This window comes from Myxocyprinus asiaticus, chromosome 25 (assembly GCF_019703515.2).
Source record: "Myxocyprinus asiaticus isolate MX2 ecotype Aquarium Trade chromosome 25, UBuf_Myxa_2, whole genome shotgun sequence".
NCBI classification, from domain to species: domain Eukaryota; kingdom Metazoa; phylum Chordata; class Actinopteri; order Cypriniformes; family Catostomidae; genus Myxocyprinus; species Myxocyprinus asiaticus.
Genome location: NC_059368.1, coordinates 14,738,215 through 14,762,206, shown reverse-complemented (window position 1 = coordinate 14,762,206; position 23,992 = coordinate 14,738,215). Strand labels below are relative to the sequence as shown.

At 37.6% G+C, this 23,992-nt stretch overlaps 1 protein-coding gene across 5 annotated transcripts in view; it reads right to left on the bottom strand.

The window, feature by feature from the left end:
* The window catches only part of LOC127416177 (rho-associated protein kinase 2-like), a 46,408-nt gene extending 23,230 nt beyond the window's left edge, over positions 1-23,178 (bottom strand). For 4 of the 5 annotated variants that reach the window (XM_051655376.1, XM_051655374.1, XM_051655375.1 and 1 more), the window contains exons 1-15: positions 22,588-23,178; positions 17,597-17,678; positions 15,461-15,561; positions 14,727-14,864; positions 13,437-13,697; positions 12,378-12,522; positions 12,146-12,284; positions 9,435-9,526; positions 4,535-4,697; positions 2,934-3,024; positions 1,853-1,941; positions 1,641-1,689; positions 1,347-1,482; positions 777-868; positions 71-317 (exon numbers count right to left, since the gene is read on the bottom strand). In XM_051655376.1, coding sequence (XP_051511336.1) covers positions 71-317; positions 777-868; positions 1,347-1,482; positions 1,641-1,689; positions 1,853-1,941; positions 2,934-3,024; positions 4,535-4,697; positions 9,435-9,526; positions 12,146-12,284; positions 12,378-12,522; positions 13,437-13,697; positions 14,727-14,864; positions 15,461-15,561; positions 17,597-17,678; positions 22,588-22,686 — 1,924 coding nt within the window. In that variant the 5' untranslated portion in view covers positions 22,687-23,178. The remainder of the gene's footprint in view (positions 1-70; positions 318-776; positions 869-1,346; positions 1,483-1,640; positions 1,690-1,852; positions 1,942-2,933; positions 3,025-4,534; positions 4,698-9,434; positions 9,527-12,145; positions 12,285-12,377; positions 12,523-13,436; positions 13,698-14,726; positions 14,865-15,460; positions 15,562-17,596; positions 17,679-22,587) is intronic. The other variant, XM_051655378.1, reaches the window with a different exon arrangement.
* Between the last annotated feature and the right edge of the window lie 814 nt (positions 23,179-23,992).

The window sequence follows — 23,992 nt, the reverse complement described above, 5'->3', positions numbered from 1 at the left end:
TAGATGTTTATTGACAGCTACTTCTGTATGATTTTTCCCGAAGCACGCACACACCCACACATGCACTCACCCTGTAGGTCACTGATGGTTTCAGAGCCCAGACTTCTCTCTCGCTTCTCCACCTCCAGTGAGGTTTGCAGGCTCAGTTTGTCCTGTTCCAGACCCAACTTGATGCTCTCCATCTGGGCCAGACGCTCCTGAAGCTCCTTGAGAGAGATCTCCAGCTGCTGGGACTGTCTCAATGCCTCATCCTGGGCCTTCTTTAGCCTCTCCAACTCCTCTACCTCAGCCTGAAGCTTAGCATTTACCTCCTCCAACTAAAGACAAATTCATCAGTATAAGAATCTCTTTTATTCGACAATACATGTGAGGAACAGAAACTGCACTTTAGTTAATCAGTATCAAGTAAAAATATAAAAAATTCCTTAAAACAAGATACATTTACCTGCGAAGCTAAATTACATAAGATGTTTTGATAAAAGTCCCCATTCTCTACCATTGTAAGTGGCCTCACTGTAACCTCGATTTTGCTTTTTTTAAAGGAGGGACGATTCCAAATTATTTTTTGTGATAACACTATGCAACAAATTCTGCTGATTGAGCTAAACTTGTATTGAACCCAGAATATTCCTTTAACAGCGAAAAATAATTTCACCTCTAATAACTATTGTTTAATTTTTTAAGTTTTCAAATGTTTAAATGTCCAGAAATCTGATATAAAATGTTGCCTCATGACATTACAGTATTTTTTCTGTGGTCAGTGCTGCATGACCCACCTGCCTCTCCAGGTGAATGTTCTTCTCGGTGGAGAGATGAGCATTCTGGTTCTTCTTCTTCAGCTCGGCTAACTGCTCTCTCAGGCTACCCACTGCAGGACAGAGAAATGGCAAATATGTTAGCATCAAACTTTTAGCAGAGCAGAACTAATAATTCTAGATGGGAGAATGTCAGAGGTTAGTACTGAGTAAATTAGGGAGAAATTTTGGGCCAATTCTTTGGAGAATTAGAAAAGAGATTCAGTATTAAACAGAGTGAGTACTTAGATAAGACAAAGATAGTGAAGTCAGCGTTCATTTGAGATTGTGCTCAGGTAAGTCAAAGAACATAAACTTAGTGTCTAGCTATAATGCAGGTGGACAGATAGAAGATGATGGAACACTCTTCTAAAAACCCATTCAACATTTTAAAGGGAACCCATGGCTCAAAAAGGCAAATGCTCTTCCAAGTTTTAGGACTACAAGCTGAACAGCTCTATGTGCACTAGACTTCAAATATGTAAACATGCAATGTAATCATTGTTCAATTGAATGAAGGTTCCATTCTGTGGTTCTCTTTGTTGTCCTTACCCTCATTCTCAAGAACACGCTTTCTATCTGTCTCCAGACCGGCCTTTCTTACACTCTCTGAGCGCTGGTGTTTCAGCAAGGCTTCCTCTCTCTTCAGTGCCCTCAGAGAGTCTTCCACCTTCTGTCTGGCATTCATCTATAACAAGAGAAAAAGAGAGGGATATTAAAGCATAGAGACAGGTGCTCTATTAATCCCATGAGGATAACTGTGAAAAGCTGCATTTAGTTTCTGTTTGATTTCAAACCAATTTCGAACCATGTTTTCACTCCTCCGATTTTAAGAATGCACCTTACCTCTTCTTCAAGCTCTTTTGACAACTTTTCCAGTTGCTGATTTGCTGTTCTGTTGAGATACAACACTGATGTAAGTGAAGCAATCAATGCTTTTGGCATTTTGTCATCTAGTCCAACACAATTCTGGATTTCCTAACAATTTACACCAGACATTATCCACTGTAAAATATGTGTATACTGTATGTTGCATACAGGTATAGGAGTATTTGTACCGGCATTTATTCTCCAGTTCCTCCTTTGTCTGCATCTCATGTTTGATTTTTTCTTCCAGCTTAATCAGCTTCCTTTGCAGATCATTGGACTAAGAAAATACACATGTTGAAAAGAAAATACAGATGTTAAATATATTTCACTTCTATAAAAGGCAGTAAAAATCAAAATAATATAAAGAAACATTTCAAATATGTTAATGGCACCAAACAGAACTTAACTGCAGAATAAGTTGCAATTGAGCATCTATTTTAGAAATCTAAGAGCTACTTTTGTGCTTTCCACTTCTCTTAATATTATAGAGTGTTTTTTTTTTTTTTTTTGCTGTCATACTTTATTTTACAGTGTTCATGTAACTTTGTATTTACATAAGAAATTACTGAGTAATACTAATGAACTACATGTATTTACTGTGTAATTATTTTGTAGAGCTGCTTGTACTTACAAATTATTATAACTTAAGTTATTAATAACAGTAACAGGAATGTGTTACATGGACACTGTCTGTCTGCTTATCCGTTCTGTACAATGGTTCTGTTCTGGCTTTTAAAATATAACTCTGCTTCGTTTGTTTATATTTACAGTATCTAAATGGGATTTTTAATAATATTTTTAATTAATAAAGACTAACCAAAACCCTGCATTTTTAGAAAAAACAACAAAAAAATATATATATATTTTTATTTTTATTTATGAATCGATTTTCCAAACATTCCCGAATGTCCCCAAAGGGGAACACTTGCAGGGACAACTGACCCTTTGCTAAGCATTAGTGAAATGTTGCTGACATTGTGAACCTTGGGAACTGCTGCTGTGCTCCATATTATCAGACAAGCGTTCGGTCCATCGTAAGAATAATACCCATTTAAAATTCATTTAATGTTTACCACTTTATGAGCACATATTACTGAAAATGACTCTACTCTTGTAAATCTCCAATTTATTCCTATGGGACATTCTGTAAAGCTTGTCTGAGGGAGCAACAGAAACCGGTGGGGGGTGGGGGGGGGATAGAGAGCTTAGCAAAAGGTCAGTTTTGTCCCCAAACTATTGCCACACACACACCCAAACACACATATGTACCTCAGATTGGTATAAACCATGCTCCTTTATGAAACTATCAGTGCAGCTTTTAGTCTTCTCCTCTGAACTGTTATGTTTGTGGGTTAACAGTCTGAAAGAGAAAGAAAGCAGCTAAGACTTTCCTTGTTTACTCAGCAGCAAAACATTCTTATAAATCAATTAAAGATGAAAAAGACAGTTTAGAGCATAAGTTAGAAAGAGAGAGGGAATGAGAAGAGAGTAGATGAAAGAAGGAGAAAAAGAGAGAAAGAGAGCAAAATCTCAAAGCAACTCTTCAATCAGGTCTGCCAGCAGCCCATGTGGCTTCACTCAGCCACACTGGAGAAACTGAGAAGGCGAAGGAGGAAACAGAGAAAGGATAAAGGAAAAAGGGGGGAGTTGTGATGGAACAAATGTAGCACTCATTCACGGTTACCATAACCATACTCTCTAATGAGCAAAAATACTGTACAGCCTGTCTTTTGCTCACATCTATCAGCCCATACGGGGATTTGCTGTAGTTTTACAGTTCTACACTGGGGATCTGTGAGTGAGTGAATGTGTGGAAGAGAACAAGATACCTGTGTAAAACTTGAACAGTGCAGCAGTGTCTGAAATGTAAATTTTTAAGTCTTTCCCTCTCACGTTTTGTCATTTATTTATCTTTTTATGTATATATTATTTTAGAATACATTTAAAGAAACATTTTGGGTTCAGTACAAGTTAAGCTTAATCAGCAGCATTTGTGGCATAATGTTGATTACCACAAACAATTATTTAGACTAGTCCCTCCTTTAAAAAAAAATCTAGGTTACAGTGTGGCACTTACAATGGAAGTGAATGGGGCCAATTTTTTAGATGATTTAAAGGCAGAAATGTGAAGCTTATTTGATAAATGCACTTACATTGATTCTTCTGTTAAAACTTTTGTATTAATTTAGCTGTATAGTTTTCATTTTTACAGTCATTTTTGGGTTTTAGGGTTTACGGCAATTTTATCACACCAAAATCATGTTATCACACATACTGTGTACGTCTTGTGGCTATACTTTTGAAACAGTAAGTATTTTAACACTTACAGATTAGCCCCATTCACTTCCATTGTAAGTGCCTCAATTTTAATTGTGATATACATGCCTAGAGAATTCATGGAAATAGGTAAAAGCATAACAATTTCAATCGTGAAAATATATATATTTTTCTGCCTCAGAAATATTCAATTGGCTTGAAAATGCTCTTTGTGTGTTACAATCTCTAAAAAAACAAATATATATATATATATATATAAAAATCCCTATTCGGTAATCAAGAAGGCCTGGAAAAATCATGGAAATCCATTGGTCAAACGATGTTCAAGTAATACCAGGCATACTGTAGCAAAGCAATCGGTGTAGTGCATTTTTTAGCTGTTCAAAAACAATGTGAAGTCCACTTTTAATGAAACCAAAGTGTTAAAACTCTTTGGATTGTTTAAACCGTTTTTCAACAAGCGTCAGTTATATTACATTACAATATTGCGCAACCTACCAATATTGTTAGATAAAGTTGTTACAATATGAGATCGCACTATCAATAGCAACTGCTCACAAACACACATAAAACGCACTCATTGTCACACTTACTGATCCTCCCTGAAATAGGTGAAGCCCACAAACGGAAGCTGATTTCCTGCAAAGGCACGGGGAGGGGGGAAGGTCTCGGTGCCTCCTGGATCATCCTTTATATCATCATCAAAGTTACTGGTGTCAATATCACTGCTCAGCTCCGGCACCACTGGAGCCATGGCTGAGAGAGAGAGTAAGAGAGAGGGGGTGGGGGGTGAGAATATTGTAGCAGAAGATTTGAGCAGAAATGTGTCCTGTTTGAGTTTGTTTGTGTGTGTGTGTGTGTGTGTGTGTGTGTGTGTGTGTGTGTGTGTGTGTGTGTGTGTGTGTGTGTGTGTGAGAGAGAGAGAGACGGAGAGAGAATGGCTGAAAGGCTTAGTGTGTGTAGCGTACAAAGCAGACACTGTACTGAAAGGAGGAGTTGTGTGTGTGACTTGCCAAGTTGGCCAGTGCTTACTTACTACCTACTGTGCACACACACACACACACACACTCATGCTCACGTACACATTCAAAACACACCCCAAACTCTAGAGCTCACTTACTGAGCACACTAAGAGAACATGTGTCAATCATCTAATGGGAACTGGGCTGCATTGAATTCAAATGTCTTGAATTCAAATGTCCACAACCAAAAACAAACAGTCAGGGCCCTCTTGAAAATAAAAGCATTGCTGGTCACCAGTATATTATAATACGCTTTATTGTATGTATGCTGGTCCACAGTATGGGATGCTGATATGCTGATGTCCCTGTCATGGTTCTTAACAAGCAAGCTTCTTTTCTTTGGTCAACCAGCTTTATCAAAAAAAGACCATGGTGGTTGACCAGCATTTTTGTGTTGGTGAGCAACATAGAAATCTATCACTAAACCAGCATTAACCAGCATAAACCAGCTTGGACCAGCAAGGAAATTCTAATCTGGTCTTTTCAGCTGGGTGATGTTGGATCTTGGTGCTTTAAAAGACATCCTCATTAATTTAAATTTTGAAATAGACTGCTTAATATAAATAGTTCTATTTTAAATCTTAAAATATAATAAATGTTAGAAAAAAGATCGAAAAGCTAAAATGAATGAGTAGTTGGAACAATATGGATGCATGTAACTGCAGTTGTTGTTGTTCAGTTTCCCAGAATGCTCCTTTATTGCACCGCTAATAACAGGCCACTGTGGAGGCAGAAAGCAAGATAGAAAGTGAATTAGAGTATGTGCGCAAGAGCATGAGGGCACCACTGGAGTGAGGGAGAGAGAAAGAGAGAGAGAGTCTTACTCTGTGGTTTTGAGGCTCTTCTCTCATTAGTAGCTGTGTACGGGCCACATGATGGGTTCCACCCTTACTGAAATCAACCCCGTCCCCCTCAAACCCCCCTCCATAGGAGCACTCCACTCCTCACAGTTGTGCAGTGTTGTATTGTGTACTACTGTGTTCTGCTGAGCTGTTTTTTTCTTGTGTTGTACTGTGCTCTCTTCTGTATTGTGCTTTGCTGTCTTGTCTTGTGCAATGTTGTACTGTACTGTGTTGTATGGTGCTGTGCTCTGCTGTGCTCTGAGGAGCGGTGTGCCCCCGTAAGGGCAGGGTTGAGCCCAAAACAGCAGAGCACTGCACAACACAACTCAGCAGAGCACAGTACAACACATCAAAGCACAACACATCACAGTGACAGCACAACACAACAGAGCACAACACATCACAGTGACAGCACAACACTGCAGAGTACAACATAAAAGACAAGACAGCAAAGCACTACACTCAAGGTAAGAAAGCACAACAAAGCACAGCACAACATCGCGCATCAAAAAACAAATACAACAAGCACAACACAGTATACTGCAACACAACAGATCACAGCACAATCACAGCCAAACAAAACATATCAAAGCAGGACAATATGAGACAGCACCATACAGCAGTGGAGTGAGGTACAGCACAGTTAACTGTAAAGTATAAGAGTATGGTGAAGCCCTGTTCAACAACACAGAGAAAAGAGGCATAACATGTCTACCATGCAAAGCACAGCAAGGTGTAAACAGACCAAGCACAGCTTCCCATAAACAACCATGAACCATAATCAGGGGAAAATTGTGCATCCATCATGCAAAGCTATATATTACATTTAAAAAGAAAAAACATACAAATAGGCCAATCACAGCATCTAACATAATAATATACTTCAATAAAAATTCTCATATGGTGGAGACCATAGTAAAAAAAAAAAAAAAAAGGTTTAAACACCACACGCTACATAGGACTGAAATAGCTTTCCCTGTCACCAGGTTTGTAGCACAAGTGTGTGAACTGCATGTTTGTATGTGTGTAGAGAGAAAGTGGAGGAATTTCAGGAAATATAAAAAAGTGTGCTCCAAAAGCCTCTAGCCACAGACTGAAGAGATATATGAACAACTCAATTCAATTCAAAAGGAAATCTATTAACTCCTCTCTTTACATGAAAATAACTTATGCAAGAATTTAGTATATTCTAGACATCTAATATGTACAGTTGAAGTCAGAAGTTTACATACCAGTTTTTCACAATTCCTGACATTTAATCATAGAAAACATTCCCTGTCTTAGGTCAGTTAGGATACTTTATTATAAGAATGTGAAATGTCAGAATAATAGTAGAGAGAAAAATTTATTTCAGCTTTTATTTCTTTCATCACATTCCCAGTGGGTCAGAAGTTTACATACAATTTGTTAGTACTTGGAAGCATTGCCTTTAAATTGTTTAACTTGGGTCTGGCTTTTTTATGGCAGTTTTGGAGCATTGGCTTCTTCCTTGCTGAGCAGCTTTTCAGGTTATGTCAATATAAGACTTGTTTTACTGTGGATATAGATACTTGTCAACCTGTTTCCTCCAGCATCTACGCAAGGTCCTTTGCTGTTGTTTTGGGATTGATTTGCACTTTTCGCACCAAACTACGTTCATCTCGTGGTATGCTGGCTGCGTGGTCCCATGATGTTTGTACTTTGGGTACTATTGTTTGTACAGCTGAATGTGGTACCTTCAGGCATTTGGAAATTGCTCCCAAGAATGAACCAGACTTGTGGAGGTCCACAATTTTTTTTGAGGTCTAGGCTGATTTCTTTTGGTTTTCCCATAATGTCAAGCAAAGAGGCACAGAGTTTGAAGGTAGGCCTTAAAATACATCCACAGGTACACCTCCAATTGACTCCAATTGGCCTATCAGAAGCTAATTGCCTAATGGCTTGACATAATTTTCTGGAATTTTCCAAGCTGCTTAAAGGCACAGTTAACTTAGTGAATGTAAACATCTGACCCACTGGAACTGTGATATAGTCAATTAAAAGAATGAATGAATGTTGCATTTATATAGCACTTTGAAAAAAAAAAAAAGAAAAAAAAAGTGAAACAATCTGTCTGTAAACAATTGTTGGAAAAATTACTCGTGTCATGCACAAAGTAGATGTCCTAAATGACTTGCCAAAACTATATATTCCTAATATGAAATCTGTGGAGTGGTAAAAAAAATTAGTTTTAATGACTTCAACCTAAGTGTATGTAAACTTCTGACTTCAACTGTATGCCATTACCATTTAGCACATGCATAATGTTATTAAGTCACTTATTACTATTAGTTTTACTATTAGAATTAATGGGTAACATCAGGGGTTAAATTGGGCCGGTACGGTCCGGAACAAAAACAAATGCTTGTTTGTCAATCCATCCCATTTATTATATTCTCAGAAGCGGTTTTTGTTTGATCCCCTTGACACATTCCGTCTCTATTTAGCGAGTGTACTTCAAACTTTTAGAAGCTGAATCAACTTCATAAATAAAAGAAACTTCAAAGTGAACACTAATTACCCTGATGGTGACTTTAAACAAAACACAACTTTTTACAGAAAAACATAATTAAAAACTCATAAAGAGTAAAAACATCTATTAATTCAAAACAGATTATTTACAAATTATTTATATGTCCTCATAAGTAGGGATGCTGACCAAACACACTTAAATAAATTCAAGACCAGAGGATAGTGGGTGGTGTCTTTAGCCACAATGCTTCTCTAATGGGCATGCTCAGTAGCAGGTGTAACAATGTGAAGTTCATAGTGCTCAGCCTTACAAGGTTCCCCCAGATTTTGACCCATGAATTTTTAAGACCTTTCCATGACTTTAACAAATGGATAACATCAAAGATATGAGTCCCAAATCAAAGATTTAAATTCCCACATATTTCCTGGTTTTCCATGGTAGAGCCTGGCTTTATAGACTTACAACAGTAACATTTAAACTTCCATTTCACAGAGGTGCACAAAGTTTCAAATAGGGGGGTGCTGGAGGGTTAGTGATCAAACTGAGCATGCTCAAAAGCCTGTATGTTCTACCTTCACCACCAAACGTGATATTGTACGTGCTCACTGTTTAAAAATGTAAGTTGCTCTGACTTAAATGGCATAAAAGTTGACTTAATTAATTGTTTTAAGTAAACTCACTTAACATAACCCGATTTTAGAGTTCCCCCACCTCTGAAATCCAAATTTAACCCCTGGGTAACACAATAAGGTTGTAAACATTAACATTAATATTTACTGCAATTGTTACCATGAAAAAAACAATGAACAACACTTTTACAGCTTTTATCAATCCTGGTTAATGTTAATTTCTTAATAAACTAATACATTTTTAACATTAAAGTTGTGTATGTTAACATTAAAGCATTTTAAATTAACATAAACTAACAATGAACAATAGTACTGTATATTTATAAATGAACACTAACCAAGATTAATATACATTATGCTGTAAAAAATTTATTTTCAATGAAAGTTCATGATTCCTAATGCTTTAGGAAAAGTTTAGAGCCTTAGTTTAAAGTGTTACCAAATGACTGCATAAATGTGACTTTTCACAATTCATGCTCACAAGTCATCTACTGTATATTCACACTTACTGTCTCGTATGGTGTCGAAGGTCCACTGGTTGTTCTTGAAGAAGGGGTGACATTTTATTTCATCCACTCCGGTCCGGCCAAGCCTCACCTCCCTGAACATACCAAAACACCAGTCAGCAAACCAAACACGAACACAGAGAACCACAAGTGCTGTGACTAATCCTTTAAGTGGTGTGTGTGTGTGTCTCAAAGCTCCAACAGCGAGTGGCTGATGGGAAATGGCAGAGCATGGATGAGTAGAGGAACAGCAGCGAAACACCCACTCTCTCTCTCACACACACAAGCATCCAAAAATCCGGAATAGTTGTTCCCCTCCCTAGCTATGCTTCTGGATTGAAAGGGTTGCAGCAGTGTGGACTGCCACTTGTGGGACATTCCAACAGTCGGAAAGCAAAGGGAGGGGTGTGTGTTTTGCTTACATGAAAACAGAGAGCATAATAACATACATCCCCTCTCTAAATATTTGATCAGGGCCTATACCATGAAGCCAGTTGAACAAACTCAGGGTTACAGGATTGGTTGAGTTGACAAAACCAAGCCAATCCAATCCAATCAGGCTTAATTAGTGCCATGATGCTGCTCATCAAATTTCTCTGTCAACTCAGGCTTTGATCTGGGGAACAGTATGAAACATAGAGAGAGAGCTAGAGAAAGCGTGATTCGCTTTTGCTGAGAGATTCTGTGGGACATAACTCTCCACTGAAGGCTGATCATTATGAAAGTATAACGAATTTAAATCATTTAAAAAGCACAACAAGAGATTGTTATAAAAATATGAAAAAGGAAAAAGCATTTGAATTCATGAAGAATTAAAACACATTTACACAGCACAAAGGATCACAGTACAATTATGATGAAATCAAAGACATTTACACAGAAGAAACACAGTGGCTGTTGTGAGAGCTCAAGAGGACTGCTGAAAACAAATTCTGAATGTGATAAAATTCATATAGGTATACAACAAGAACACGCAGGCTTATTAAAAGTTAAAACACTTTTTTATATAAAACCATTCATATTCATTTAAAAGAAAACCTCAATATCATTTAATACTACTACAAATTAATATGTGCTACTACTGAATAATTAAAAGAGAGCACTCGGAATATTGCATGTAACAAATAATTGGTATGCCAAAACAAAACGTATTTGTTCTTTTTTAAATGTAATTTGTCTACCGCTTTTATTCAACTTCAAGTGAAATACTATATGTTCATCTCTAGTCCACGCAAGAAGGGGTTTGGGAGGCATTCGTCTCTTTCTATAGCCATTGTGTGGAGTAATTAAGCTTTTAATATTTTAAAATCGATCTTTATTGGCAGGTATTGTATTATATTAATCCATCTTACTAGCTGTTTTATAGATAGCTTAATATTATTTTATGTTAGGGGCCTGGGTAGCTCAGCGAGTTTTGATGCTGACTACCACCCCTGAAGTCGCGAGTTCAAATCCAGGGCATGGTGAGTGACTCCAGCCAGGTCTCTTAAGCAACCAAATTGGCCCGGTTGCTAGGGAGGGTAGAGTCATATGGGGTAACCGCCTCGTGATCGCTATAATGTGGTTCGCTCTCATTGGGGCGCAAGGTGAGACGTGCGTGGATGCAGCGAAGAATAGTGTAGGCCTCCACCCTCACTACGTCTCCGTGGTAACGCGCTCAACAAGCCACGTGATAAGATATGTGGACTCATGGTCTCAGACGCGGAGGCAACCAAGATTCGTCCTCCGCCACTCGGATTGAGGCGAGTCACTATGTTACCACGAGGACTTAGTGTGCATTGGGAACTGGGCAAATTTTCTTTAATAAAAAAGAAAGTTTATTATTATTTTAAGTTTACATTTTCATTGATATTTTATATTTTTATTAAGTAAATAATAATAAATAAAAAACTATTATAGTGTATGTCAATAAAATACAAGACTCTGTGTGCCAAAAGTGTATATTTAAGACTCTCAAATAAATAATTTATTATGAAGAGTCAATTTTGTGGCAAGATCTTTTTCTGTAAAGTGCACTTTAGGGGGCATGGGGGAGTGATTTAATTGTGTCAGAGATGTCACTTTACTCACAGGTGATTGGATCAATGTCTTTGAGTGATCTGTTACCCAGAACAAAACCTGCTACGGAGCATGTTAGCCATGGAGCGCAAGTTACTATAGCGATGAACACCGCTATTGGCCAACGCATTTTCATGGTACCTAAAACCCAGGGCTGACGCAAACTAAACTAAAACTTACCTGGCTAGCCACCAAAACCAGCTTCATGGAACAGGCCCCAGGAATGCCTCTTCTGAGGAAAAAAACTGCTTAAGCCATATGGTTTGCTGGTTTTAGCTGGTCTCCCAGCCTGGCCAAGATGGTCTTTAACAGGTCTAGATGGTCTCCCAATCTGGCTAAGGTAGCCTTCAGCTGATCGGCCCCCTGGTCTCCCAGCATGACCAGCTGAAAAGTGCCGAAAACTCCTCTAAAACCAGCAAACAGAACAGCCTCACCAGGCTAGGAGACCAGCATAGGCTGTTTTGAGCTGCATGTTTTTCATCAGGAACATACTGTATATGTGTGCTTGTGAGAGGGAGGAGAAAGACTCACTATATATTTAAAAACTCTGACTATATGCTGTATTTGTTTATCTATTATACTTTTCATCTCTCTCTTCTGAGCTTTTCTCATTCTGTCTTTGTGTCTCTCTCTCTCTCGCTCTCTCTCTCTCTCACCTGTCAGTCAGAAAGGCACAGATGAGGTCTTCAGCATCCTTAGATATTTCAATGTCATCTGGAAAAGTCAAGCTGTTTTTATGATCCATGATCTTTCCGTAGGTGCCCACCAGGGACTCGGCATAAAACGGTGTGTCACCTGCCCACATTGACAGAAGAATAAATAAATAGGATGGAGAGAACAGTTAGAGGACAAGGCAGAAGAGAATACAGAGGAAGTTGGCATACTCACCGACTAGCAGCTCATATATGAAAACACCCACAGACCACCAGTCACACTCACGGCCGTAGTAACCAGTCCCTCCTTGTGACATCAGAACCTCTGGTGAAATGTAATCAGGAGTTCCGACAGCGGTGTCACAGCGGACCATACCAGTCTTACACACACATACAGATGTAAACACATAAATATAAACATCTGTGCACACTAATTTTATTCAGTGTTTATAAAGAAATTAAAAGGTAAAGCGTGTAATTTCTGTGCTACTAGCAAACAGTCCCACCATAAACTCATGTTGTTGGTTAAGCCAATGTTGCTGTGTTGAGCTGGTCAGGAAGCTAATCAACAGTTTTAAAAGAGCCACAGTGTTTACAAATAGCTTACTTATAATTATAATTGTACTGCATATTAAGCTGGACTAGGAGAAAGTATTATAACAGAAAAAATACACACTTCAGCTTTTAAACCACCTTATAAATCCAATGGCAGGTAAGCAAAATTCAGGCTGCACTACATCTTATCTCCACAAGATGGCTGTGTTAACAAAGATTCTTACAGCATGGGAATTATTTTAGCTGCATCCCAATTAGCATACTTTTACATATGTAGCAAGACAGTATCCATTACCCACAGATCCATTTATCACATAGTGTTTGCATTTGCTTGTGAGTGTTATCATCAGTATCTAGCCTAATTTCTTCACATCTACCATTACCTGACACATTTTCTAACGCATTTCTTAAACACTTCCTCCATCTGGCAATAATCAGACATAAACGGTCTAGGATAACTCTCAATTAAAAAGAGAATCATCCCAGCATTAGCGGGAAAATGATCAATGGACTCACACTTCTGAAGTTCACCAGAAAGAGTACACCACCCGATCAGCTTTGGCAAATGTTATTATTATTATTATTATTATTATTATTATTATTATTATTAGGGAAGCACTAATCCTAACCTTTCATACTACACACTATGAAAAGTCTACCAATTGGGATGTACCTTCTCTCTCCTCATTTAGGCAAACAGACAAATCAGACTGCACTTATCACACAACCCAGGACACACCGAGTCCATCTTCATGCATGTTCCAAAGTCAGCGAGTTTAAGGTGCCCGTTGCGGTCTAGCAGCATGTTGTCTGGTTTGATGTCTCTATGGATGAAGCCCAGAGAATGGATAGCGTCCAGTGCAAGCACCACTTCTGCCGTGTAGAACCTAGCCCACTCCTCTGGGATGTCATAGTTGCTGGTCAGAGTCACCAGGTCTCCACCAGGCATGAACTCCATCACCAAATATAGGTGCTTCTCATCTTGGAACGCACAGCACAGCTATGTAGACAGAGAGAGAATAATGTGAATATTTACTTTCATATTGTATGTACTCTGAAGTCAGTACTTTTCAGTTTATTTATTTTCTCATACAGAGATCAGTTTAAAGACCCCATGAAATCCCTTGCCGAGCACTTCTTTTTGCCGTGCTGACATTTTTCTTACGGAAACAGGACAAAGGGTTCATAATTTTGAATAGCCAAAAGGCTTTAGTTACGTCACAGCAATGAACCATGATTTCCCTCTTGCTTGTCAGCTGAAGGTGGTATTAGGACATTCTCATTCTAGAAAATCAATTCTTGATTGGACAAAAATATGTAGTGTAGAGTAAGCTAGACATCATTACTTTTGCTTAGTTTTCCTGGAAGAAATAGACCATTTTAAATGCCTCTGTCTGATAAAATTGACAAAATTAAAAGCATAGTTCACACCATCTCAAACTTATATGACTTTCTTCTGCTTAACACAAATGAAGATTTTTTTTAAGGATATATTATTTTGTAACGCATCATAAAGTGGATTAAACCACTCGAGTCGTATGGATTACCTTTATGCTGCCTTTACTTACCTTTTGAAGCTTGACAGTTGGGATCCCATTGACTTGCATTGCATGGACAATAACACAATAGATCCTTCAAAACATAATTGTTTGTGTTCCACAGAAGAAAGAGTTTAAGAAGGGTAAGTAAATAATTTCTTAGTAAATTTCCCTTTAATTTTGTCAACATCTGGGAGTACAATATGATTTAGATGGCTAATAGACATACCAATTTTGATTTCATGGGGTCTTTAAAGGCACTTGTGGCAGTTAAATACTTAAAGATAATAAGAGGCCTCCATATGTTATTTATTGTTTCAATGAAGTTCAGTTTTAAAACCCTCCGATCAATTTTAATAAATGCTAAAGCACCAATTCCTCAACTTTTGTCTTAAAGTGTGTTTTCAAGTTGTACACTACATGATACAAAAAAAAACTGTTCGGTCCACCTCAGGTATGTTTGCAGTTATGTATATGACAGAGAATCCCACCTGCACTATCCAAGGACTCTTAGAGAATGCCATGATGTCACGCTCCTCCCAAAAGAAGGCAGAGTCAGAGCGTTTGACCATCTCAAACTTGCTGAGCTGCTTCATGGCATAAACTTGTTGAGAGGCTTTATGTCGTACCTACATAAACAATATAAACATCCATGTAAACAATAACTGAAACAAGGCACATTCTGTAATTTGTTGTTAGTTTGCAATGTATCTCATAATTATGTGCATTAATGCTTATGACCAAGAGTGAATTACTTGTATGCTTTATGCTTTAGAGGGGTCATATATTTATTTTTTTGCATGAAGTCCAAAATACAATATTAGCAGTTAATTTTTGTTAAAAAAACAAAAGTTTTATATCAACATTTTCCAACCTTTCTCTGACCCTTAAAATGAAACAGAACTTTTTTGCAGCTCTACCTTTAAGATTTATATTTTGTGCAACAGATTATGTTTTATTTGTTTGACTGACAAGTTTGGCACTTTAAATTTTCAAAAATACTTAACTATTACGTGCATAAGACCAGAACTAAAAAGATTAAATGCTCTGTGTTGTTGCAGGTAAGTAAGAGCAGGTAGAACATGTGCGTACAAGCAGAGGCATTAGCACAGACAAAAGACTATGCTTCAGGACAAACAGCAGATAACGGGTAGACTCTCACGTCAAGACACACACCCACGCAGTTATAGCCAAAGACTGTATCTCCCGGCACACACTCACTTACCAGCTGCACTGCGCCAAAAGCTCCACGACCAATCAGCCTGACTCTGTCAAAATCATCCAGCTTAACCTGTAATTCCCTGAGGTGGCCCACTGCCTTTTCATCTATAGACATTACATAACACATTTTACACAAATTACACACACAAATTTTTACCCCTAAAATAAATACATCAATATCTACTAGAAAGTATAGAATTTACATTTATATTTAAATTAATAGTTTCAAAGAAAATATTTGACATACATGGATTATATGCTGTGAGTTTTTATATGGTTAGAAAAACAAAAGAAAAAAAAGAAATACATGCACCTGAAAATCAATTCCAGTGGGCAAAATATGCCCCTTAATAAAAATTAAAAAAAGGGGGGGGGGGGGGGAATCGACTAATAATATCCAATGGCAGACACCAATAATTTACGATGTAATAATTATATCATGTGATTTAATTTAATAATGCACATTAAGCATACACAAAATAGCTGAAATTAATTAAATGACTTATTTTACACAATGTTCACTAAAAGTATAAAAATAAAATGTTTATTCCACATTGACAAGACTGCCAGCAGATCTTGGCTATGCAGTGATACATTCAGATATTCATGTGACAAACATTTACAGTATATATATTGATATGTAGAAAGATATATCAATCACTATTCTTTTTTTTTTTTTTTTTTTTTTAAAGCAGCATGATATGGATAGATAGCTATATAATACAGTTGAAGTCAGAAGTTTACATACACCTTAGCCAAATACATTTAAATTCAGTTTTTCACAATTCCTGACATTTAATTGTAGAAAACATTCCCTGTCTTAGGTCAGTTAGGATCACTACTTTATTTTAAGAATGTGAAATGTCAGAATAATAGTAGTGAGAATGATTTATTTCAGCTTTTATTTCTTTCATCACATTCCCAGTGGGTCAGAAGTTTACATACACTTTGTTAGTATTTGGTAGCATTGCCTTTAAATTGTCAAATGTTTTGGGTAGACTTCCACAAGCTTCTCACTATAAGTTGCTGGAATTTTGGCCCTTTCCTCCAGACAGAACTGGTGTAACTGAGTCAGGTTTGTAGGCATCCTTGCTCACACATGCTTTTTCAGTTCTGCCCACAAATTTGAGGTCAGGGCTTTGTGATGGCCACTCCAATACCTTGACTTTGTTGTCCTCTAAACATAATGATGGTCATTATGGCCAAACACTTCTGGACATTTCTCCAAAAAGTAAGATCTTTGTCCCCATGTGCACTTGCAAACTGCAGTCTGGCTTTTTTATGGCAGTTTTGGAGCAGTGGCTTCTTCCTTGCTGTGCACTCTTTCAGGTTATGTCAATATAGGACTCGTTTTACTGTGGATATAGATACTTGTCTACCTGTTTCCTCCAACATCTTCACAAGGTCCTTTGTTGTTGTTCTGGGATTGATTTGTACTTCTCGCACTAAACTACGTTCATCTCTAGGAGACAGAATGCATCTCTTTCCTGAGCGGTATGATGGCTGTGTGGTCCCATTGTGTACAGATGAACGTGGTACCTTCCAGCATTTGGAAATTGCTCCCAAGGATGAACCAGACTTGTGGAGGTCCACAATTTTTTTTTTCAGGTCTTGGCTGATTTCTTTGGAATTTCCCATGATGTCAAGCAAAGAGGCACTGAGTTTGAAGGTAGGCATTAAAATACATCCACAGGTACACCTCCAATTGACTCCAATTAGCCTATCAGAAGCTATTTGGCTAATTGCCTAAAGGCTTGACATCATTTTCTGGAATTTTCCCAAGCTGCTTAAAGGCACAGTTAACTTAATGTATGTAAACTTCTGACCCACTGGAATTGTGATAGTCAATTAAAAGTGAAACTATCTGTTTGTAAACAATTGTTGGAAAAATTAATCATGTCATGCACAAAGTAGATGTGCTAAACGACTTGACAAACTATAGTTTGCTAATGTGAAATCGGTGGAGTGGCTAAAAAATGAGTTTTAATGACTTCAACCTAAGTGTATGTAAACTTCTGACTTCAACTGTGAGGCACTAAGTCATTATATAAGTCTATCACACATTTTGTTAATACAACAAAAATCACAATAGTGTCATATTTCTGGTACAGTAACATTTCTAACTTCAAGACAGACTTACATCGGTTTAAGAAGGCGTCTATGTTTTTGTTCTTTCTCAGTGCAGGATGGTTTAGATCAAGGGCCAGAGCAGTTACTGAATCCTACAGAGGACAAGAACAAAAAGAATAAAAAAAATAAATAAAAATACTTTATATATGAGTTCTTATGAACTCAGTTACATACGATGGACTTTCTTCTTAATACACACAGTAAAAATACACTCTTGAGCATTTATTATATCCTTTAAGCCCAGAACTAAGCTTACCCTGACAGACAATCCTGTTGTGTCATTTAACATTGGACATTAACCAAAGATGAGATTTAAAAGTGGGATTAGGCCTGTAAAGTTCTCTTTTAGAGGCAGTCTCAGTGGGAGTAATATTAATTGAGAATGGTGTGAATAAAACTGAATGTCCTAAAATGTCCTTACATATTCCCTGAATACACACAGTGAGACAGCAGAGCTAAAAATACATACAAAACCAGACGCTACCACTCACAGACCCCATCCCCCTAACATTCCCCACCTAGACACTTCCATTTGCCCATCATCCAACCAAAATCAATCTCAGGCCCTGCATAAAAGTTTAACAAGTGTATTTTGCTGCAGCTGAAATGAAATACACAGCTATTCCAGGGCTCAACAATAAGGATGGCCTAAGGGCCAGCGTGAGTGTTTCGGGCCAGTACACGGAACTGTTGGGCCAGTGCTGCTTTGTAACAAAATATCATGTATGTTGATCATGTACATGTGTTTTTATGCCTTGTAAACATAAATATTTGGTTTTGTCGGATGTATTGAACATTGTTATAGTTATACACACACACTCACACAGGGAGTTCTTCTGCAACACAAAACTGGTTGTCCCATCCACTGTCTACATCTCATGTGCAAATAAAAAACACTCACCGAAAAACACACACACACAATAAACAATGACAAAATCCTGTTTTCCTTGTCCTGAGTCAACCCACAATACTGTGCTTAAAAATGCAAACACACACACACACACACACACACACACACACACACACACACACTTAAAGGATGCAGTGACCACTTAGGGGGCTGGAGCCAACTATCTCTCTCCTCAATTGAAGGATGTGACCTCAGCTTCCTGTGTGGCATTTCCAACTGGTAACAACAGAGGGAGAAGCAGGACAATATGGCTCTGTACTAATAAAATATCATTAGTCATGAAGTGCACATACAATGAGGAAGGATTATTAGGATGTTCTAAGGAGTTCAGTTGTATGACAAACATTACTATGAAACTCCACACTGCATGACTTTAGTAACAGCATTTTGTGGTGATGTTGAGATCATTTACTAAAACGGAGCTGTGTCTGACTTTGGAAGAGTCCGAAATGGAAGAAAATGATGAAGCCTAAACCTCTGGATGAACGAGGAGAAAAACACAAATTGAAAATTATGTTGTTCCAAACCCATATGACTTTCTTTTCTTTTTTATTTTTGAACAATTTCATGACCACTCCTTTCCATATAATGAAAGTGAATGAGGACTATTTAAAGGTATCATAAAAGTTCATGGTTCATGCTCTATATTTCAAGTCTTCTGTAGTCATAAAATTGCTTTATGTAAGAAATAGACAGTCTTAATGTACTAATAATCCTCCCTTCCAGAGGGCTGTTCACCAATACAATCATGGAATCAGTGAGCTGAACTCCAGAGCTGGATCAGTCCATTTTGTGAACGAAACATTCAGACCAGTTTTGTGAACTACATGGTTCAACTAATTCATTGAAAAGATTCAACTCAAAAGTACGATTCATTCACAAAACGGACATTGCCACTACTCCAGTCTCAAAAACGCACCAAGGACAGCAAGGGAAAATGTCAAGATTTTCAATGAATAACAACTTAAAGGAATAATTCACCCAAAAAAGAACATTCTCTCATTATTTACTCACCCTCATGCCGTCCCAGATGTGTATGACTTTCTTTCTTTTGCAGAACACAAATGAAGATTTTTAAAAGAATATCTCAGCTCTGTAGGTCCATACACTGCAAGTGAATGGTGACCAAAACTTTGAAGCTCCAAAAAGCACATAAAAGGCAGCATAAAAGTAATCCATATGACTCCAGTGGTTTAATTCATGTCTTCTGAAGCGATCCAATCAGTTTTGGGTAAGAGCAGACCAAAATGTAACTCCTTTTCACAATAAATCTTGATATTAGCAGTCTCCTTGGTCATGATTTCATGCTCAATTTCACTTCCTAGTGCCATTTAGTGGTCTGTGCATGCATCAACCACTATAGGAAGTGTAATCGAGCTTAAGAACATGATCGAGCCTAGAGACTACAATGGCAAGATGTACTGTGGAAAAGGAGTTATAGTTTGGTCTGTTCTCACCCAACATTTATTAGATCGCTTCAGAAGGCATGGATTAAGCCACTGGAGTCATATGGATTACTTTCCTGCTGCCTTTATGTGCTTTTTGGAGCTTCAAAGTTTTGGTCACCATTCACTGGCATTATATGGACCTGCAGAGCTCAGATATTCTCCTAAAAATCTTAATTTGTGTTCTGGAGAAGAAAGAAAGTCATACACATCTGGGATGGCATGAGGGTCAGTAAATTATGAGATTTTTTTGCTTTTGGGTAAACTATCCCTTTAAGTTTTTATCCATTCCTCATACAAAGCTAATGTACCACTTCAGAACACTCGGAATTTAATGCCCAAGACTTACGGACCACTTTTATGGTGAAATTTGTCATTTTGGAGCTTGACTACCCCAGTCTTCAATTTATATTCATTACATCGAAAATAGTGAACAGGAAATTCCTCGCAAATTCACCTTTTATGTTTCAAGGAAACAAAAAAGTCATGAATAAGTGAGGATGAGGATGAATAAATAGTGCCAAATTTGTATTTTTGGGTAAACTATTCCTTTAACATGGGCTACTATGGGCAGTATGTTCAACTCTGTTACTGAGAGCTGACTTAGCATGCATGGCTAAGCGGTAGAGGTTGTGAGTGGATGTCTCTATGTAAACCTGCTGTGGAATGAAGCAGCAGGGATTTAGTTAGGTCTTTCCCTGGGCCTCCCATAGTCAGCGTTTGGCGCACACACGCTCACACAACAAAAATACACCCAACAATACCTCCAGCGCTTGTTCGTAAATAGCTATCATTTTCCATTAACGGAACATTTAAGCATGCGATGCTACCATTTAACATTCCATTAGAGAAATCATAGTGTGTGAATGTGCGTATGCACGCTGAGTTTAAAGGTGGTGTCATTTTTTCGAAAATACTTTCTCCTATCCCAGCTTGATATGCAGAGACAACTATTAGTCTTATAGACTTATAAGCTATATGTAGGTTAATTGCCCTATAAATAGTGTAAACACTGTGGCTCCATGGCACTATCAAAACATTGCTCTGTTTGTATGAGCATCCCAACCAGTATTGCAAATTACTTTGGGTAAAAGCATTGGCTAAATGATTAATTAATAATAGGCAGCTATTTGTGACCTATTTCAATTATGTTGATATATAACATCCAGAGAACGCAAGGAGTTGCCACTCTCAATCTTGTTAAAATATGCAGAGCTTTTCTGGAATTACATTTTTTTTTTCTACAGAGGAGGATGATTGGTAATAAGGTAAGTGGTTTCACTTGCTGATGATAAGTCACAAAAGAAGCACATTGTAGTCATTCTTACCCTGTTAAGCTTGCTCGGCAAGTCCTCACATTTCGTCCTCAACCAATTAGATTGAATGAAGCTGTAAGGTGTCTTCACATTTTTTAAAGCTACTTCCTGCCCTCTAATGATATGGGTGTACTAATGGCATACAAGGCCTGATGCTTTAGGCTTGGTCAATATACAGTACATGTATACAGGCACACAACATGCTGTATTTGGGGGAAATAAGTTCATTAAAAGATGACCACATGACTGTGTAGGAGGGTGTGTTCACAACATACTGATGAGAGATAAGATACTGGAAAATCAGCATAATCCTCTGGGACAAACATCCACTCATTGGTTTACACTCTCAATATGTAATGTGTTTCTGTTTAGTGTTGTACAGCCTGTTTGCATATTAAGACCTTTTCAAACATGCCAATTTTATGGTATTTTTAAGGTCATTAATAAAATATTTAGTTGGGTGGATTTAAAGGAATAGTTCCCCCAAAATTCTCCATCAACACAAGTGCACCTTTAAATATGGAATCATTGGACATGCTGCATAGTAATGTAATGAGATACACAAGAACCTGTAGGCTGAGTTTGGAACTGGCACACCACCATACTATTTCTGTTATACACCGATATGTGAGAAATCGTAAGAGTAGTATGACATTTTGAACTCAGCCAGATTGTTTGGCATCAATGGCATCAAAGCACCATTTTGTAGACCATTCCACACTCCACTTCCACTTCAGCTGAGGGGAGAATTTTCTGTGAATAATGACTTCCATTTTGGTCTGTTTCACACACAAAGCTATCATATGACTTCAGAAGACTTAGAATATAGCACATAAGTTGTATAGACCCCCCCATTATATGGAAAAGATCAGCCAGGATGTTCTTCAAAAAAAAGTAATATAGGTTTGGAGCAATATGAGCCTTGGTAAATGATTAAATTACAGAATTTTCATTTTTGGGTTAACTATTAATTTAATATTTAAGAAATATAATAATAATAATAATAATAATAATAAAGCAATCTTTATAAACACCATCGGCAATGGCCATGGGGCCCATTTAGTTAATTTGAATAATAATAAAGAAAAGTACAACAGGTGTTTCCTGTTCATCTGTTTCATAAAGGGCCTAGCGCACACCATCTGGTGTCCTTTTATATATATTTAAAAAAAAAAAATCTTAAAAAGGTTAATGTAGCCTACAGTGTCAATGTGATTAAACTTCACATCACAGCAAAACATTACATATAACGTGAAAAAAAAAAAATATATATATATATATATAACTACTTTTTATATATCATGCCATTATGACACTAAACAAGCCTTACCAGTAAACTCTCCAAATTCAACGGTGATTGTTGGTCCTTGATCAGTGACTCCAACTTTCCCACCCGGGCTTCTAGTCTCTTTCCTGCTCCGGTTGACATTGCGGCAGCTCGGTGTTGTAGAGGTCCCGGCAGACATCAGACTGTACGCCGCGATTATGAGACTTCAAAAGCCCGAATAAAACTTGTCACTGCCTGCTGTAACTCAGTGCGACAGGCGGGGAACGCACTTCAAAACTCACCAGCTCTGTGTTATTGAGTTCCTTAGAAGTCAAAGATTTTATGCACATATGATATAAGGTTGTTTTGTGTCTTATCCTGAGGAAATGTCACCGGCTTTCCTCGTGGTAGTGCCAAAAGTCTCAAATCAAAGGTTGTCACCCACGCGCTCATAAAGGCGTCTCTGTCTCCCGCCCTGGTTCAAAGTTGCAGTGAAAAAAAATATGTGAAGAAATGACGCGCTTGGTCTTCTTAACTATATTACTTTTCTTATTTTTTAGAGTAAATAAAGCAGAGGAGCAGGGCATAAAAGAATAAATCTGAATGGTGTCTCTCATTGCTAACACCAGTGTGTTTCTTTATTGCATTGCGTGTCCCTCCCCTGCCGGCACTGGAATTGTTTGGATCTTATCTAAGCCATCGATTTTACCGGCCTACCGTCACTCTCTAAATACAACTCCATATACTAGACTTGCTATATTTAGCCGGTTACACACATTTTTATTTTTTTAATTTTTTTTTTTTAACATGTCCTTTGTGGTGGTCGATGGTAAGATTTTTCTAGATTACTGTTTTTAGTCCACTGTAAATCTAAAAAAAAAAAAACCTACATTTGTGAAATATAAGCATCTACAATGGCCTTGGTGACACATCATATTATAAGCTATTTGGGAAATAATAATAATCACAATAATAATGAGATTCCCTACATCTTTTTTTCTGTAAAAAGTAGCTTTGGCTAGTATGTAACAGCCTGTCATGTTCACACCGAATGCATCCTTGCGCTAATAATAATAATAATAAATGTAAAAACAAACAAACAAAACAAAAAACAAGTTTATTTATTTATTTATTTAATCCATGTGTAAAAGATTCCAACAGCAGGGCTGTTACTGAGATTAAGTGAGTAGTATTTGGCTGGTCATGTGATCCAAACATGGCAGCCCCCGTGAGGGGACCCTCTCCATGTACCATAAAACAGCTTTTATAGGGTTACTGTCCATGACTGGATTCTTCATCTTATGCGAGTGGTCATGATTTTATAAATATGTTTCTAAATTACAATTAATTTCTTTAGGAGTCAAACTTTTTTTGTGAGGAAAATGTTACTGAGTGCACCCTTAACACGGCACTCCTACGCAAGACGCTAAAACAACAGCGAGACGTGGCGGTGGCACAAAGACATTAC